This window comes from Sminthopsis crassicaudata, chromosome 5 (genome assembly GCF_048593235.1).
Source record: "Sminthopsis crassicaudata isolate SCR6 chromosome 5, ASM4859323v1, whole genome shotgun sequence".
Lineage (NCBI taxonomy): Eukaryota > Metazoa > Chordata > Mammalia > Dasyuromorphia > Dasyuridae > Sminthopsis > Sminthopsis crassicaudata.
Genome location: NC_133621.1, coordinates 163833814 through 163852740, shown reverse-complemented (window position 1 = coordinate 163852740; position 18927 = coordinate 163833814). Strand labels below are relative to the sequence as shown.

At 31.7% G+C, this 18927-nt stretch overlaps 1 protein-coding gene across 4 annotated transcripts in view; it reads right to left on the bottom strand.

Moving 5' to 3' along the window:
- Positions 1-1023: 1023 nt before the first annotated feature.
- USP6NL (USP6 N-terminal like) overlaps positions 1024-18927 on the bottom strand; it is a 183436-nt gene continuing 165532 nt past the window's right edge. For all 4 annotated transcript variants that reach the window (XM_074268663.1, XM_074268665.1, XM_074268666.1 and 1 more), the window contains one exon: positions 1024-4091. In XM_074268663.1, the coding sequence (XP_074124764.1) occupies positions 2677-4091 (1415 nt within the window). In that variant the 3' untranslated portion in view covers positions 1024-2676. The remainder of the gene's footprint in view (positions 4092-18927) is intronic.

Below are 18927 nucleotides of genomic sequence, written 5' to 3'. Positions count from 1 at the left end.
GGGTAGGAAACACCACCAGGATGAAAATCTTTGATAATGCTAAATTTTACTTCAAGCAGGCAGTTACAACTACCATCAGATTGCCTTTTACTCTCTAAAACAGTCATAAACTTTCTATTTAGCAACAGCTCATCCCACTGTTTAAACTCATACTAAATGATATTTCCTGTTGATGCTACCTATTTGGATCCATTTAATTTAAATGATTATATTCCTCAAATGAAAATATTTTGGAAGACTAATGCTATATTTTCCTAAGGTTATGATGATAAGTTAAACATTTTATGTAAACAATAGTATATTTCAGGGTGTGGGGTGTGGAAATGGGAGTCAGATCTGTGATTTCATTAATGTTGGAAACTCCCAATCAGGTAATTCCCTCCACCAATGCAAATCAATAATTTCTCTATAACTTAAGAATGTTAAAAGTTGTCTGGGACACTGAAAGGTTAAGTAATTTGTCCAGCATCACAAAGTCTTCGTGTGACTAGGAGGCAAGCTGTCTATCTAGTAGTACAACACATATTGTTATTAATGAGGAAAAAAGTGAAATGGGTCAGAGTTCTAATTATGTGATTTCTTTTTGATGAAATATAAATTAAAAACCATTATATATACAATGGAAAATAGCAAACTAAAATTAATAAATCACTATTCAATTAGAAGAGATCAACTCTTGGAAGAGACAGAAATATGACATTTGATCCTAGTAAGAAAAGCTCATAGACACAGAATAAGATATCCTTATTACTTTTAGCATGTTAAAAACAATGACACAAAAAAGTATGCAGTTAAAAACTGTTATAGGTGACATAAGAAAATAGTGTGTATATAATTCATACATTTATATAAAATCTACAGTATTTACCATTGTTAATGTGTGTATGCATGTATGTATACATATATGTATATTATTATATATATGTAATAAAATATATGTAATAATATATACACTTACAGACACACACACACACACACATATATATATATATTTGGGGGAGGCAGCATAGGTGCTAACTAGAATAAATTTTACAGTATACTTTATTATAAATCACAGAATCAAGGTTTAAATTTTAAGGTTAACATCCTTGGCTACATTATATACATATATTCCAAGCAGCTATTACCAATCTAAGTCAATAGCCCCAGTGACACTAATAATCATAATTTCTTTGTGATTCAGTGTAGTGTTTAGCTATTAATATGCCATGTTCTATCATTTAAAATATTGTCAAGTTCATTAAAATTACACCAGATACATTATATACATAAACATCACTAGCTAACTAAATAAATGTTACTTCCATTTTCAAAGGCATTATATTTCTGTACCTTAAAACTTTAAAGAATCAGCCTGCAGCAAGAATAGCTCGCAATGCCTATTCTTTGATTCAGTAAAACTTTCTATTACTCAAATATTATGAAAAGTAATTCTAATACCAAACGGTTCAATTACAAATAAACAACATGTGTATTTTCTTGAATTGCTCAAGAATTGACCATATATGTATACTGTAATGTAGCTTGTCTAAAGATATGTCCTCTAAAGAACAATTTAAAGTACATAATTTAACTTGAAAATTTTTCCCAAAGTGGAAAAAAAGCAAAGGAATATTTTCAAAAAGCATGAAAATCACATTAACTTTTTAAAAAGACTAGTCATTTTAGATTCCTATTGACATGTGGGGTAACTTTTACATTCAGTTTTAATAATAATAATTTAATGGCCTGACAATATAGCACAACCATAGGTCCATTGCTAACACTTTTTACATAGGATGGTTATGTTTTAGCATATCTTTTGTATATGGCAAGGACCATTTTGCTCTGAGCCTTGGAAGGATCAAATTAGAATAAAACAACAGTTTTACTTTAACTTATTTTGTTATTATAAGTGACCTCATCATATGCTGCCTATGTGGCATGTATCTCTGTGATCTACCTTGCTTTTAAGCACCACTCAGGAGTCAGTTTAGAAAGCTGTACTTCTTTTTCTTCCAATTTCTTTGCTTAACTGTTTTTTAGATAGAATGATAGATGACAAAAACCCAAAGAGGAAAAAATAATTAGTATTCTGGGAGAATTTTCCTTTTAGTTTAGGACTAAGAAATGGGTTAAAGCAAGCAAAATCCAAGGAAGCCTTTGCTTAAAAGACAAGTTAGAGGAGTAAGCATACCATTTAATATCAGTTATTGATAATTGCTTTTCAATTTCCTGAACACACCTAAATGTGTATGCATATGTCTACAGATGTCTATTTAAAGATATATATAGTCAGAAAAATATCCATTCTACATGTTTTTTCAGTGCTGTTTTTCTTTTAAAAAAAATAAAGCTGGCACATGGAATTCTCTATTCTGAAAGATAAAAGATTATGCAAATGAAAAGTGTAAAGTACTAATGAATTAATATTGTGCGTACGTGTTTCCATACTATTGCTATGTTTATATATGCTATTATTTTTAAAAGTTCAATGATGACACAACTTAAAATGCTCAACTTCAGTAGCATCTATCTGGGGTCCCAAATGTTTTGATATATTCTTATTATCGACATACATAGAATTGCACAAGTTTTCCATAACCATATAAAATACTGCTTTGGCAATTACAAACATAGCAATGTAGATCTTAAATGGTTTCTATTCTCTCCTGTTAAGTAAACATAAGTAGATTCTCATAGCAATACTGATTCATGTATAGAAAGTCCATCACGGTTTCTGTAGTGTGGTGGAGGTGGTGCACTTGAATATTGATACCGGGGTGAACCAACATCTTCCAAAGATGGTGAAGTTCTATACCGTATTGGACTATCTATTGAAACAGCCGGAAGGTTATATTCCTGAATAGCTACATGTTGAAAAACAGTATGCTTTGGTAAGTTGCTGAAGTGACTTCTGTTAGCATCTCGGTTCCATGACTGTCCATATGCCTCTGGCCTGTATGTGTAAGTAACTTCTGGCCATTTTCTGTTGTCTGGCAAATAATCCACTGGAGGAATTATGAAGTCACCACCCCTAGGAGACCTTGAATTGCCTGAATAGGATCCTGCAGCACTGACATCAACAGGTAGGACTTCTATTCGATTAGATGGTAGCACAAGAGGGTTAGGGCGGTTATGGGATTTCTCTGGAGAAAAGTCTATGGAATGATTGGAGCCATAAGGTCTTCTAGAAGGGCTGATCTGAGTCCCGTGGTTAGCATGCAGAGGTATGGAATTAGTGTTAGCAGTACAGGCATATTTGGGAGAACTTCCATGGTAAATAGGGGGATGGCTATAGGATGGTGGTGGCATTTTCATATGACCTATGCCATCAACCTGGGATGAGTATCTTGGGGAATTTGGTGGCTGCACATTTAAGGCAAAATTATTTGATATTTTTGATGGACTAGAACCTCTCTCAGAATGCTTTCTGGGGCTACTTGAATAAATGACTTTATTTGGACTTTGAGACTGAGCTCTTTCTAACACTTCCTCAACAGAAGTCCCATTTTCACTTTCAGTTCCTGGTACATTGTCATACTGGGAGGCATTGGACCCACGCTTACCTTCATCATCATCTAAAATCTTAACCTTCTGCCTTACATTGAATGCCTGTGTCTCACCAGGGCTTGGGGGTGTGCCGATATGTGTGTGATTTATTGTTCTACTTAAGCCTTCAGTTGAGTACTTTGCTGTTTTTTCAATGTTTGACATTTCTGAAGGTTTATTCCACTTTGGTACAAAATCCCTCCGGATATTTGAAGTAGCATTAGAATTTTGGTTAGCTGCTGCATTATTATATTGCTTGGAATTGTCTTGTATATTTGATGGTTGTTTTCTTCGAGTCTCTACCTCACTCCTAATCTTTCCACTATTTTTTTCTTTTGAGTCAACTTTCTTTATAGAAGGAATCTTTTCTCCTGCATTGACTGAACTCTGATGATGGGGAGACACTTCTTGTCTTTTGGGAGTCGTACTATCTGTTTTTTTGGTTGCTTGGCAGTTTGCTAAACCGACATTTTTCTGTCCATTGCTTAGCTGATTAACAACAAACTGAGGTTCAGGTGGAAGTTGCCCCAAAGGTTTCTTTGGATATTCATCCTCTTTGCCTAAAAGGATAAAATCAGAAACAAAATTAGATAATTTGCAATCAATACTATATGAATTATACAACTCAATAAAAAGTTATATAACATAAAAGAATCTTTCTCTTCTGCTAATAAAAAATACTAAGCTTTTTCTCAGCAACACAAACTAATCAGCTTATTTCCTTTCCTAAAATAAATATCCCAAGTAATATATTCAATTTATCTTCATAATATTTCTAACACTTGAAGCAACTTTGCAATTTAGACAGTTGTGAAAGGGAGAAAACTATTCCCCTTCTCAGTTCCAAGCCAAGATGGACAAATTTAGAAAGCAAATGACAACTTAGAAAGATTAAGGTTATTTCAATTTGAATAGCTGGTTGTCACAGGAGAGAGTGTTAGGTATCATTTCTATATTTGATGATGGGTTCCTGCTAGCTACTAAACGCAGGTATCTTTTGATAGGGGACCTTTGGTTACTGAAAGGGGAATTTTGGTTAAATGTAAACTGCCATATATTCAAGGGAAGATTTGTAGGTATGACTTTAAAAAAAATTACAAAACCTAAATTGTCTTACAAATTCCACAACTTTCTGCTCATATCTGGTGCCTTAATATCAACTTTAAACATCTCCCAAATTAAAAAATTCATGCACAACAAAAACTATGAAATCAATATGCAAATGCTTAAATTATACGTAAACTTAATATTTAAATTATTACATGTTTACAATCTATAAAGCACATAGTTCTAAAAAAAACACTTAATATCCTTCAGTTGAAAGACTGACCTTATTTTTATATATAGAAACTAATTAAGTTCAAATTTATGACAATTAGAATATCATATATGGAAAGAAAGTACAAAACAGAAGTTATTGATCTTAATAAACGTAAAATCAAATAGAACACATAAAACTTTTAAACTTCAGGCTAATGTATGATAAATACCATAGAAATAGAACAAAGTTCCCTAGGAATTCAGAAAAGGGATAAATAACTTCCAGTATATAAGGGAAAGGTGGCATCTAAATTAAGCCTTCTTACACAAATAATGAAGTGGCTCAATATAATAAAAGTTTAACCTAATGCTCAATAATTCATCTTGATGGAAGGATTGTAAACAAAACAATTTTTTAAAATGTTAAAAAAGAAAACCTGTAATGGATCATTTGGAAGACATAGGGGGGGGGTGTAGATAATCCTCTCTTGAACAAAATAGGGCCTATTTAAAATGACTAATTTCATTTTTTATTCTTTTGTTCCACTAATAAACTGATTAAAAAGTTAAGCAGAGAAGATATTTCGCTTAAGTAATTCCCATGTTTCCACAGGTATTTCAGTAGAATTTTCTTATCATTATCTTATCAGTACATAGTGAAACATTCTATGAAATAAGATAAAAAGATAGTCCTTGCGGTCTGTGATATATTTAAAAATGCAAACATGACAATTGTATTTGGTAGCTGAATTTAACTGTATATATTACTATTAATTTATGATTTCAGATCATTTTCAAGGAAGTACAGAATGGTATCATAACATAAATTAAACTTTCAGTAAATGTGGTTTTAAAATTGTCTGACATAATATCCTATATCCAAAAAATGTCATCTTGTGAAAAATAAGTCATCTGCAAGTAATATCTTAGCTTGTAATGTCTCCTATCTATTAAAAAATCAATAATTACATACTCATTTAAAGATGAATGTTAAGTTTTCTTAAAATATCCTAGATAATTTTATCATCTACACAGATAGCATAAAGTCTCTATGGCATGTAAATGCCAATAAAAAAATGTGGGGGGAAAAAACAAACTTTGAAAAAGAAATACATAAAAAACAGTTTGAGAATATGGGGGAATGCATTTACATGTTTCATAAAATTAAAAATAAATTTTAAACAATTTTGCTGAATTAAATTTGTGAAAATTTTTCTATAAATTGTTTTTTGCACATATTTTTTAAACCTCAGAAAAACATTAATATTAACATACATAGTTTAAGGCCAGCAAGTTGATAAACACCCTAGTCTATTATATAAATAATTAAAAATATGGAAAACATAATGGTTCAACAATTTGTGAAAAAGTAGTCTAAATTTAGCATCTGTAGACACTCCATATATAGGAATGCACAGAATAGTAAGATCAGAATGCAGCTCAAGTCAGGATAAAGGAAAAAATGTTTTCATTAATATATTCATAAATAAAATCAGTAAGATTCCCTTCTCATCTGAGAAACAGTGATCAGCTCTGTAAGCATTTCCCAACTATCACTCCTTCCTCCATTCTCCAAACATTCTCATTGTTCTCCAACTTTTTTTTTTTTTTTAAGTTTTCCTAAGGAATGAGAGAAAGGAAAAGGAAGTCTTTTGGAATTTCTTCTAGAACTCCACTGCTTAACTGTCCTACCGTTTAGGGATATTCTAATTTATGTGATTGGTTAGATCTTTACAATTCTCAAGCTGTTAGCTAATTTTCAGAGAATATGAGGAAATGATGCTACCATTAAAAAATAAAAGCAAGAACATAAAAATAGTTAGATATTATTTAGGTGACTTGGTATAAAAGTGATGGAAGCAGATTAGCTGCTGATTTTTCATTATGAGTTTTGTGAGTAGTTCTCCCTACCACATAGCAACTATTTGGCTGCTTGTAGTGATCTACCAGTTCTAGAGTCCCTGTAAAAAGAGATTTAAAAAAACTTCTCATCTGGGGGCAGCTAAGTGGCACAGTCGATAGAGCACCATCCTTGAAGTCAGGAAAACCCGAGTTCAAATCTGGCCTCAGATACTTAACAAGTCCTGGCTGTGTGATCCTGGATAAGTCACTTAACCCTAATTGCCTCAGGAAAAAAAAATTCATATCTGGATCCTACCAAGGCTTAAAAATTGAGAAGGGGCTTACTGACATACAGTTCTTTTTCAAGAACCATCTATGTATAAATAGCGCCATTACTAAAAAGATGGACACCAAATGAGGATTTTTATTTATTTATTTTTAAGCCACAGTCACTTATGAAATTACTATGCTGGCAAGGCACAGATCTGTGTTAGGGAAAATTACATCCACACAAATAAAATTATGGAGGACTTCTAAAGTACTTAAGTATAAAGTTATTACTTCTCAATCTTATCTCTTTCCTGATTATTCTCTAATCAATCAATACACTCATGCAACATGACAATAAAGCAGCATTTAGGTAGGGACAATACATTTATTTAGAGCCATCACAAAATAGAAATCAAGAGACTGCAGTTACAGAAATGCAGATTTAGATTCAATGGTTAAAAAAAGATCTAAGTCCCTAAATTTCCTAACAAAACTATCAAGAATTAGAATAGGTTCCTTCTACAGATACTCCCTCCTAGAAAAATTCAAAAGGCTGGATGACTTGTATATTGTAAAGGGGATTGCTATTGAGTTGCTCTGGATAGCTTCTGAAATGCCTTGTAACTCAACATTCTGTGACTGCAGTATAAAAAATTGAAATAGCCAAAAGACTAAGTTATCTGTAGTTATGTGCTCCCCTGAATGTATTCACTGGTTGAGGACTCTCAATAGAGAAAAAAAAAAAAAAAAAGGTAATAATTAAAAGGTTAAGTAGTTCTCTTTAAAAAGGAAATTAGCACTTACAACTAGCTCTCTTTCCTTAAAACAACTTTTGCTGACTGAATCTTAGGACCTTTTACTTTAATTATTGGAATGATCTGTTTGTACAGACCCACTGCATTTTCAGTAATAACATTGAAATGAGCCAACTACAGCAATTAGAAATTATTTTCTTATATACTTTAGAGGGAACATCTTACAAACATTGGCAAGAGGATCTTAGAGTGCAAATGTTTTCAACAGATGAATATACATAAAATTTTTTACTTCAGAAAAAGAAAGTTTAAAAGTTTTTCAATATGGTCTCAAAGTGAGTTTTATACAAATTGAAATATTAACAAAACAACCAAGTTTTCGATATATCATATATCAGTTTAGTGCTGATAGATCTGTACAAGAACTAGATGCCAGCTGTTCCTGCTTTAATTTTTATTTACATCATTCAAACCAACATACTTTCATTATAATAATGTTACAAATAGCAAAACTGAAAGGTACATAGATATATAATAAATACAAATGTGTGTATATAAACAGAAAATATATGTGCCCCCGTGCGCGTGCGCGCGTGCCCGCACACACACACACACACACACACACACGGAATAACATTACTGTATATGCATTGAATAAAAAATGTCAAATTCTTAAGGCCAGAACTTGGAATTTTCAATTTGTTTTCAATAGAGTCTATTTTGAGTCTAACTATCAGGTAAAACCATGTTCTATGCTCATTCCCAAGTACCTAAGCTCTTGTTCTTTTTATCCATGTCACACAACTGGCCAGTTAGAGAACATGCTTCCAGCTATTCTAAATAAGTTGAAACAAATTGAAATGACAAGACATAGAGGGTGGAGATGAAATCTGTGCTACTATCTATCTGTAAAATCAGAGCAGCAACCTATTTTCAGAAAATTTCAACTCATTCCTGATTATAACAATGAGGTATTTTTAAAAATTTTATCTTCTTAGAATTTGACATCTGGAAATCACCTTAATAGCTGTGGAAATAATAGGATAAAGGATAAATAACTCCAATTTAACATACTTAAAATTTCAAAATCATTTCCTCTCTCATAAAAGCAATGAAATATAATTATTAAAGCAAGGAAAAGCACGTAATTTCTCCAATGTTAAACATTTCCAATAGGTTTACCAAAGCTTGAAGTGAAGAACGCTTTAAAAAAAAAACAAAAAAACTTAGATATAGAAAACCACAATTTATCATAGAACCTATCATGGGAGCATTCTATCATAGTGCTTTGAACATAGTAGGTACTCAAGAAACATTTAAATGCATGAATGTTCAAACTATTAGAATGTTATTAGTTTCTTGAGAAAATTTTATCTATTTTGTTGCAATTGCTACAATACCATGCATAGATTTAAAGGCATATTAGATACAGTTGGCACACCTCACTTTTCTGGAACTAGCAAGAAAACAAATTGTTATACCACAAATGAACTTTCTAGACATTGAAGTTTACAACCTTTAAATATTAAAGATTTTTTTAAAAATAATTTTTACCCTTTGGGGTAAATCTTTACAAAATTAATCAAATTAATGAAGTAAACATTTTAAAATTTAACCAATGTGGATGACAGGTTCACTAGTAAGAACAATTATTATACTGTAATGTCATCAAGATCTTAATGCATGTAGGGATGATTTATTTTTTATGTTTCCATGAGCTTTATTATTATCTCTATGCATATAACTCCAGACCTATACATTTATTCTCCTATCTAAAATTCAGTTCCATGTTACCTACTGCCCAATGAACATTTCAAATTGTATGGCACAGGGACATTTTAAATTCAACCTTTCCAAAACTGAACCTATTTTCTTTTTCCTAATCCCACCCCTCCCCCCTAACCTTTACTATTTCTGTTGAAAACACCATCATGCTTTCCCTTTCCCAAAATCATAACCTTAGCATTTTCCTTGATTTCTCACTATCATACTACATACTAACTAGTTGCCAAACCTTGACATTTCAGCTTTATACTCTTCACTCTGCAAAACCCAAAGGAAATTTTGCTATCTTAAATTTAATTCTTAAAAGTTTTATGCAACTATGAAGGACTTTATGAAGGAAAATGTTATCCACTTCCAAAGAAAGTACTAATATATGTTCCACATGTATATCTATATCAAATATTGGCCTTGTCTAATATGGGGCTGGGAGAGAACAACGTGGAACCCAAAATGCAACCGTGTCTGTGTGTATGTGTATGTGTATGTGTGTGTGTTATGTGTGTGTGTGTGTATACACATTAAAAAATCATGACTGTAACTACTACTGTAAGACTGTAAGACTACTCCTGATCCCTGAAATTGACATTTCATCTCCTCTTCTTCTGTCTTTCTACAAGGCTCAACTTTTTGAAACCTCCTATGCAAATCCTTTCTTTGACCCTCCCTCTGAGTTATTTCTCTTCCTCAAGAAATTACTATTGTATATTCCCCTGTCTACATATTGTATCACCATAGTTACTTACAGGAGTTCTTACCTAGGGTCCAAGAACTCAAGAAGAAATTTCAGGGAATTTGTGAATTTGGATGGGAAAAAAATCATTTTATTTCAATATAATTAGTTTCCTTTGCCATTCTGTGCATATTTAAAAAGATTAGTCTCAGAAGAGATACCTAGGTTTCATCAGACTGGCAAAAGGGTCTAAGGCACAAAAGAGATTAAGAATTCCTAGTATGTCTATACAGATTTTTATTAATGAGACAACAGACCATAACCTAACATGAATTAAAGGTCTCTTTCAATTCTTAAAAAATCTATGATTCACATGTCAAAGGTAATCACAAAATAAAGAAAATTCCCAGATTCACCAGTGAAATATGAAAGTATGCATTTTATTCAAGGCATAGATTATTTTGAAGTACCTAAAGCAAACAAACAAGACAAAACTATAAACAATATTTAAAGACCTACGTAGGATAATTTAAAGCAGAGAAATATAAATGGCAAAGATACGTTCTCATATTCTTAAGTGTATTTTTCTAACATGAAGAGAAGTAGATAGAATTTTCATCTTGGTTTCAATGTTACTTGACTCAATATTTCTCCAGGGAAATGAACTGTCCATATATTTTCTTATTATTTAAACAACAAACAAACAAACAACAAAACACTAAATGTTTAACATGTTCTATTGATGAAATGGACAAGAAAGAAAATGGATCACTAAAAAATGGTTGTTTATCATATAAAAAATGAATTATAAAAGCAGCATCAGTTCATCATGAATAGGTCATTCAAGACTAAGTTCATTTTTTTTTTGGACAAGATTATTAAGCCAACTGATGAGGAGAATGCTGTGGATAAAATTTGCCATATTTTTGATAAAAGTGTCAAATTATTTTCGTGGAAGAAATGGAAAAATATGGATCATCTAACACAATCAGATTGAGTCATATTCAAAAGTTAGTCAATAATAGTTTAATGCCAATGTGGCAGGAGATATCCAATGGAGGACCTCAGAGTTCTTTTCCTGAACTGGTACTGTTTAACATCAATGACTTGGATAAAACCATAGATGGCTCATTTAATCTTTAGATAATAGAAACCTGGAATGAACTGCTAACATACTTGATAACATAGAATTCTAAAAGGCTACCACATTAGACTGAATCTATTAAGATGAAATTTGCTAAATATAAAGACATATTTCATTACCCAAAAAATTCACAAATATAACATAGTAGAAACAGGTAACAGGTGCTCTGAAAAAGATGTTGGGGTTTTAGTGGACAGCTTCACTGAATCATTCTGATTGATGTGGCATTCAAAAACTAATATGATCTTCCACTGTGGGACAGCTTCCAGTAACAGACAGGAGGAAGGTGGTATTTGTACTTTGTATTCCACTATGTTCTATCTTCAGACCTCATCTGGAATACTGTGCTCAGTTATGGGTATCATGTTTTAAAAGGACAGTGACAAAACGTGTTCAGAGGAGAGCAAGTAGGATAGTGAAGAACCTTGAGTAAATAACATGTGAAAATTGAGTGAATGAATTGAACATATTTAACCTCATGAAATAAAAATTAAATGGGCCATTATAACTGCCTTCAAATATATGAGGGAGTGTCACATGATGGAGGAATCAGTCATGCTTAGATTAGTTGTGGAGAGAGCCCAACCAAGTATGAAGGGTAAAAAAGTAATAATTTGGGTTTAATGTTAAGAAAAACTTAATAATTAGGGCTGCCAAGGTGCAGAAATATCGACCTCAATAAGTAGCAGATTCTCCTTCTTTCAAAGTCTTTAAATTAAGACTACATGTGATTATTTGTAATGTATCATATTATAATAAGAATTTCTTTCATGTATAAGTTGGAATAAATGGCTGCCGAAATCCTTGTCAACTACTAGAATTCTATGACAAATACACTTAACAATAAATCCACCATGGCTCCAAATCAAAATCAAAGAGTAGGATCTTGTGGCTTTGTTTACAGTCTTGCATTAACTTTTACAACTTCTAAAAAAGAAGACAAGATCCTCTACACTAGGACCTGGTCTTTCTCTCCAAAGGATCAAACCTGGAATCTGAAATCACAATATGAAATATCGGCATTGTCTAGTCCAATGTATATCTGAAAATGGAACTCCTTCACAACCCAAATGGTAACTAGTCTTTCCTGGATGACCTCAAGTGAGAAAAAAGCCCATTATTTCTCAAGGAGTCGTTTCAGTATAGCTTCAATGAGTAGGAAGTTTTTATAAAATTTTAAGATGAAATTTGTCTCTTTGTAACTTCTTCCTATTATTCCTAGTCTCTTCCTTGGGGGCCAAGCAGAAGTCTGAAATCTCTTTCATATGATAACTATTCAAATGCTTGGAGGATCATGTCTTGCTTTAAATCTTTTCATCTTTACTAGAATGATGTCCTTCCTCTAGCAGCATTAAAATCCTTCAGAAAAAATTTATGACCAGAACTGAACACAATATTTCTAAATGTAATGTAATTCAAAATATTATAGCATAACTATTACCAACTTATTTCTGAACTTATATCTCTGTTAATGTAGTCTAGGTTATCTAATGTGCCATTTCTTATTGTTGTCTCATAGTAAAGTTGTATTATTTTTACATTTCTTTTTTGACAAAAACTGCTATTTAGTCATATATCTGCTTCTTTACCTTAGGACTCTTTCAAAGATCAAAAGGGATAACACCTGTAAAGCATTTGGCAAACCTCAAAGTGCTATACGGTTATCAATTGAGAACTGGCTAAATAAAACGGTGGTACATGAATATAATAAATTATTACTGGGCTGTAAGAAATGATGATTACAACATATAGAAAAGCATGAAAACATCTATGTGAATGATGCAAAGTGAAGTAGGCAAAGTCAAGAAAATAATATACTCAAAGATTACAACAATGGAAAATGAAAGAACAAAAGCAATAAAATAAAAAATAAATGATGTAAAATTATAATAAAGAAAAAGAAAAACCTGAAAAGAGATATGAAAGGAAAGTTTCTTCCTTTTTACATATGTAGGAAATTTACACATATTTTGTATATTATACATATTTTCAGACTTTTTCAATGTATCAATCAATGTATTATGCTGAATTTTTTATTTTACTTAATTTTTAAAAAATACTATTTGTCATGAGATGGCTGTCTGGAAGTTAGAAGATCTGTTGAGGAACTCTACCATGATACAAAAAAATACAAAAGTAACTTTTTTAAAATAAAAAGTACTACAAAAATAGAAAATTTTGATTACATCAAATTAAAAAGTTTTTCCACAAAAAAAAAAAACAAAAAAAAACAAAAACAAACTAAAGCAAACAAGATTAGAAGGGAAGTAACACATTGGGAAAACATTTTTACAGTTAAAGGTTCTGATAAAGGCCTCATCTCCAAAATATACAGAGAATTGTCTTTAATTTATAAGTAATCAAGCCATTCTCCAATTGATAAATGATCAAAGGATATGAACAGACAATTTTCAGATGATGAAATTGAAACTATTTCCACTCATATGAAAGAGTGTTCCAAATCACTACTGATCAGAGAAATGCAAATTAAGACAACTCTGAGATATCATTACACACCTGTCAGATTGGCTAAGATGACAGGAACAAATAATGATGAATGTTGGAGGGGATGTGGGAAAACTGGGACACTGATGCATTGTTGGTGGAGTTGTGAAAGAATCCAAACATTCTGGAGAGCAATCTGGAATTATGCCCAAAAAGTTATCAAACTGTACATACCTTTTGATCCAGCAGTGCTACTCCTGGGCTTATATCCCAAGGAAATACTAAAGAAGGGAAAGGGACCTGTCTGTGCCAAAATGTTTGTGGCAGCCCTTTTCATAGTAGCTAGAAACTGGAAGATGAATGGATGTCCATCAATTGGAGAATGGTTGGGTAAATTATGGTATATGAAGGTTATGAAATATTATTGTTTGTAAGAAATGACCAACAGGAGGAGAGACTTACATCAACTGATGCTGAGTGAAATGAGCAGAACTAGGAGATCATTATACACTTCAACAATGATACTGTATGAGGATGTATTCTGATGGAAGTGGATATCTTCAACATAGAGAAGAGCTAATCCAATTCCAATTGATCAATGATGGACAGAATCATCTACATCCAGAAAAGGAACACTGGGAAATGAATGTAAACTGAGCATTTTTTGTTTGTTTGTTTTTTGTTTTTCTTCCCAGATTATTTTTACCTTCCAAATACAATTCTTCCTTTGCAACAACAACGACGACAAAATTTGGTTCTGCACATATATATTGTACCATATATATTGTGCTATAAGATATTTAATATGTATGGGAATGCCTGCCATCTAAGGGAGGGGGTGGAGGGAAGGAGGGGAAAAATTCGGAACAGAAGGGAGTACAAGGGATAATGTAAAAAAAAAAAAAAATTACCTATGCATATGTACTGTCAAAAAAATGTTACAATTATAAAATTAATAAAAAAAGGAAAAAAAATAAAAAGTGCTATGTAAATGTTAGCTATTTTTGTGTTTTTTCTCTTATCTGAATTGAATTTCAACTTAGAGTCAGTTAGAGTCAGAGTGTTCTAGAGAGTAAAGAATTTTTTGAATTCTTACTTTTTTCCACTATATTAGCTAATACAACCAGCTCAGCAATATTTGCTACCTATGGCTTTAGCCAAATAAAGCAAAGATGTCTAGAGTACTTTACTGGAAACTTCTTTCTAAATTGACATCAAAACATTAAGGAATACTCTAATGAATGGCCAAGTCATTCAACCCATTTCTAATTCAGCTAATTAGTATAACAAAGAATTTTATCATATAGTTTTCTATACTTAGGATAAACTCCGCACTTAACCTTTCAGTTTAGTACCTTTTTCACAAAAGGAAATAAGTTTAATCTGGCACAACCTATTGTTAATTCATTCTTTTTCTAGCTTTTTTCATTATGTGCCCAATTCATTATTCTACTTGTTCTCTATTTATGTAAATATCTAGAGATATAAAATTTCCCCTTAGAACTGCTTTTGGATCCCATAACTTTTGGTATTTTGTTTCATTATTTTATCATTCCCTTGGATGAAATTATTGTTTCTAAAATCTGTTGCTTGACCCATTCATTAAGTAATTATTAGATTATTTAGTTTCTAATTAATTTTTGGTCTATTTGTCCATGGCCCTTTATTACACATATTTTTATTGCATCATGATCTGAAAAGGATGCATTTGTTATTTCTGCCTTTCTGCACTTGACTGAGGTTTTTATGCTCTAATACATGGTCAATTGTTGTATAGGTGCCATGTATCACTGAGAAAAAAGGTATATTCCTTTCTATTCCCATTCAATTTTGTCCAAAGTTCTATCATGCCTAGCTTTTCTAAAAATCTATTTACCTCCTTAACGTCTAAACTTAACCTAGTTTTCATAGAGGAAGACTAAGATCCTCTATTAATATAATTTTGCTGTATATTTCTTCTTGCAACTCACATTTAACTTCTCCTCTAAGAATCTGGATGCTATCTCACTTAGTGTCACAACCTATTCTTAATTAAATTTTGTTAGATGCTTGTGAACACAGCTTCCTCTTCCATACGTTCACCATTCTTTTTTTTTTTAAGCCATGTTTTTATATTTTATTTCCCCCCCTTTTACATGTAAAATAATTTTTTACATTTGCTTTTAAAATTTTGAGTTCCAGATTCTTCCCTTTCTTTCCCTCAGCCCCACTTTGAGAAGTCATGTGAAATGGTACAAAAAAAAAAGTCATGTTGCCAAAAAAAAAAAAAAAAAAAAAAAAGATACCCTCCCCACCGGAAAAAAAAAAAAACAAAAAACTCAAGAAAAAAAATTTTTTAAAGTATGCTTTGGCCTGTATTCAAGACACAATCAATTATTTCACTGGGTATAAATGTCATTTTTCATCATAAGTCCTTCAGAGTAGTTCGGATCATTTTATTGCTGAGAATAGCAAAGTCATTCACAGCTGATCACTATTTCACTTTGCTGGAGCACATGGAGGACTTTTCAGGTTTTTCTGATAGCATCTGTCTCATCATTTCTTATAGAATAAAACTATTCCTTCATGATCATGTACCACAATTTATTCAGCCATTCCTCAATTGATGGGCATTTCCTCAATTTCCTTTGCCCTGAGAAGAGTGGTAATCAATATTTTATACACAGAGATTCTTTTCCTTTAAAAAAAAACACCTTTTTGGGGGATTCATGCCTAGAAGTGGTATTTACTAGGTCAAAGTATATGCATAATTTTATAATAATCTTTTAGGCATAGATCATATCTTTTGATCATTTGTCAATTGGGGAATGGCTTTTTTTTTTTAAATAAATTTGATTCAGTTCCATGCTAGAGAAATGAGACCTTCATAAGAGAAACTGACTTCAAAATCCTTTTCAAAACTACTACTCCTAATAATACTTTCCTCTATTTATTCTATTCTCTCTTTCACCCTATTCTAAATATACTTACATTTGAATGTGGAAGAAAAAAGGTATGTGCACATACATACAAACACACACATTCTAGAAAGTTAACAAATACAAATGTATATAAAGAATACAAACAAAGCAGTTTGAAAGAGACATCAGCAGTTGGATTAGAAAAGGCATTATGCAGAAAATGGTGGCTGAGCTCCACTTTTAAATAAAGAGAAGGAATTTATATATAAGAGAAAAGCAAGGTATACATTCTAGGAATGAAAGATGAAAAGGCAAGGAAAATTACTTTAGCAGAAGTATATAGAATGGTCAGAGAGACACAACTGAGAGACAAGGTAAGGAGACCATTCAAGAGGCTAATATAATAATGTAGATAAGATGTGATGAAATTGTGAACTAAGCTAGTAGCTCTATAACATGGGAAAGATGTTTCAAAAGTAGATATGAAAAGATTTGTGATTATGAATATGGAAGCCTGGAAGAATGGTGGTATGTTTAGTAGAAATAAGGAAGTCTGGAAGAAGAGATGGTTCAAAGGAAAAAATAATAAATTCAGCTGCGGAAATTTTGAGTAAAATATTTCTCCTGAATATCCAATTTGAAATGTCTATATTTTATCATCAGAGCTGTCCAAATATAAAATATAATACTTTGGGGAAGAAGTGAGTTTGTTATCTTCAATTGGTAATTAAATGATCATTAGTCAGTGATGTTATAAGGTATAAGCATTCTTAATTCAAGTAGAAGTTAGACTAGACAACATGCAATACTCTCCCAAACAATTCTTTGATTAAAATACATACATACATACAAAAAAAAAAAAAACAAAACTCAAAGTTCCCAAGTAAAATATCTCCCAAAGTTTTAATTTCATTTACTAAATTGGTCATGTCTACCACAGCAATGAAAGGATAGAGAATACCTTAAAATTACAAAATTGAGAATATGACCTCCTTTTGTCCCAATGAGATTTTCAATAAATGAGGATAGATAAGAATAAATTGCTATGAATTAAGCATTCCACGTAAAAAGATCATCTTCAATCCACTCTTTCTAAACAAGTCAGTGTGGCAGCTATTAAATCAGGATTGAGTTATTAATTTCAGGCCCGAGACATTATTATAGACCATAATATTTCTAGTTAACAAGGAAGACAAATTCCAATGGCAGATTTCTTTTGCTTAAAAAACAAAAAAGCCTCCCCCAAAGAGAAAACAAAAATTTAAAAGTAGAAATAATAGACACATAGATTCTAGGATGTCAGGAAAAAAAGCTACAGTACTAAATTCAATTCTAAAGTACATATTTGACCAACATATTACCTTTAAAATTAAGATCACTTTCTTTCACTAACTTAATATATGGTACAACAAGTATTTATTGATTGAATAGCGCAGATAGATCTCAGCAATGGTGCTCTTGGTCTTCCTATTCCCTGACAAACATGGACTGTAATCAGTGTACAATTATACAAACACTAATGTCCATCAAAGGTCTATGAAACTGAAAAGATGGAAATCATCTTCTGGAGGAAAGCAGTGCACCTTCAGGGAAAGAATAAGCTATTAATCATCCTAAGAGATAGGATGGAGTGGTAAGAAGAAAAGAAAGGAAAGGAAGTACAGGAAAAAGAAAAATTAACACCAATTAGAAATAGGATCAAAGTAGAGAGAGAGATGATTAACCATTCCTGTCCCACTCCCCACAGTGAGACAGGATTATAACTTGTCAGACCCTATAGCCTGACCAGTGGAAGCTTGTGGCTTCCATTTCTTTCAGGAGGTTACTAGGAGGTAAGTTCTGTTGGTTTCTAAACAATTGGAAAATATCAATCAGTAAGAGAGAAACTTTCTTTTTGTAACCTAAATCTTGCTGTGCATTAATTACCCACTTTGCACAAATTATGAAGACTAAAACTATATCTTTTTTTAATGTTGCTGATTTCATTTTTCAAGGAAATTTGTTTCTAGAATGTTGCAGAGAAGCCCTATAAAAATCCTTTTCAAATGATGTAACTAATGTTCAATATATTAGAATATATGTATGTACTATAGACATCTCTATCCTTAGTCCTTCAGTAGTCTAAAGCAAAATCATTTTTTAAAAGGATGAGAAGATAAAATAGCTAGGTAAATAACATTTTTATTTCAATTCAATTTAAGACGCAATATAGAAACAAAGAACTTTTTTAGATTAGGCAAGTCCTAAGAAGAAATTTCCTCCAGGCACATTAAATGAAACACGAAAAGCAATTTGCAAATGTAACTGTGCATATTAATAAGCATT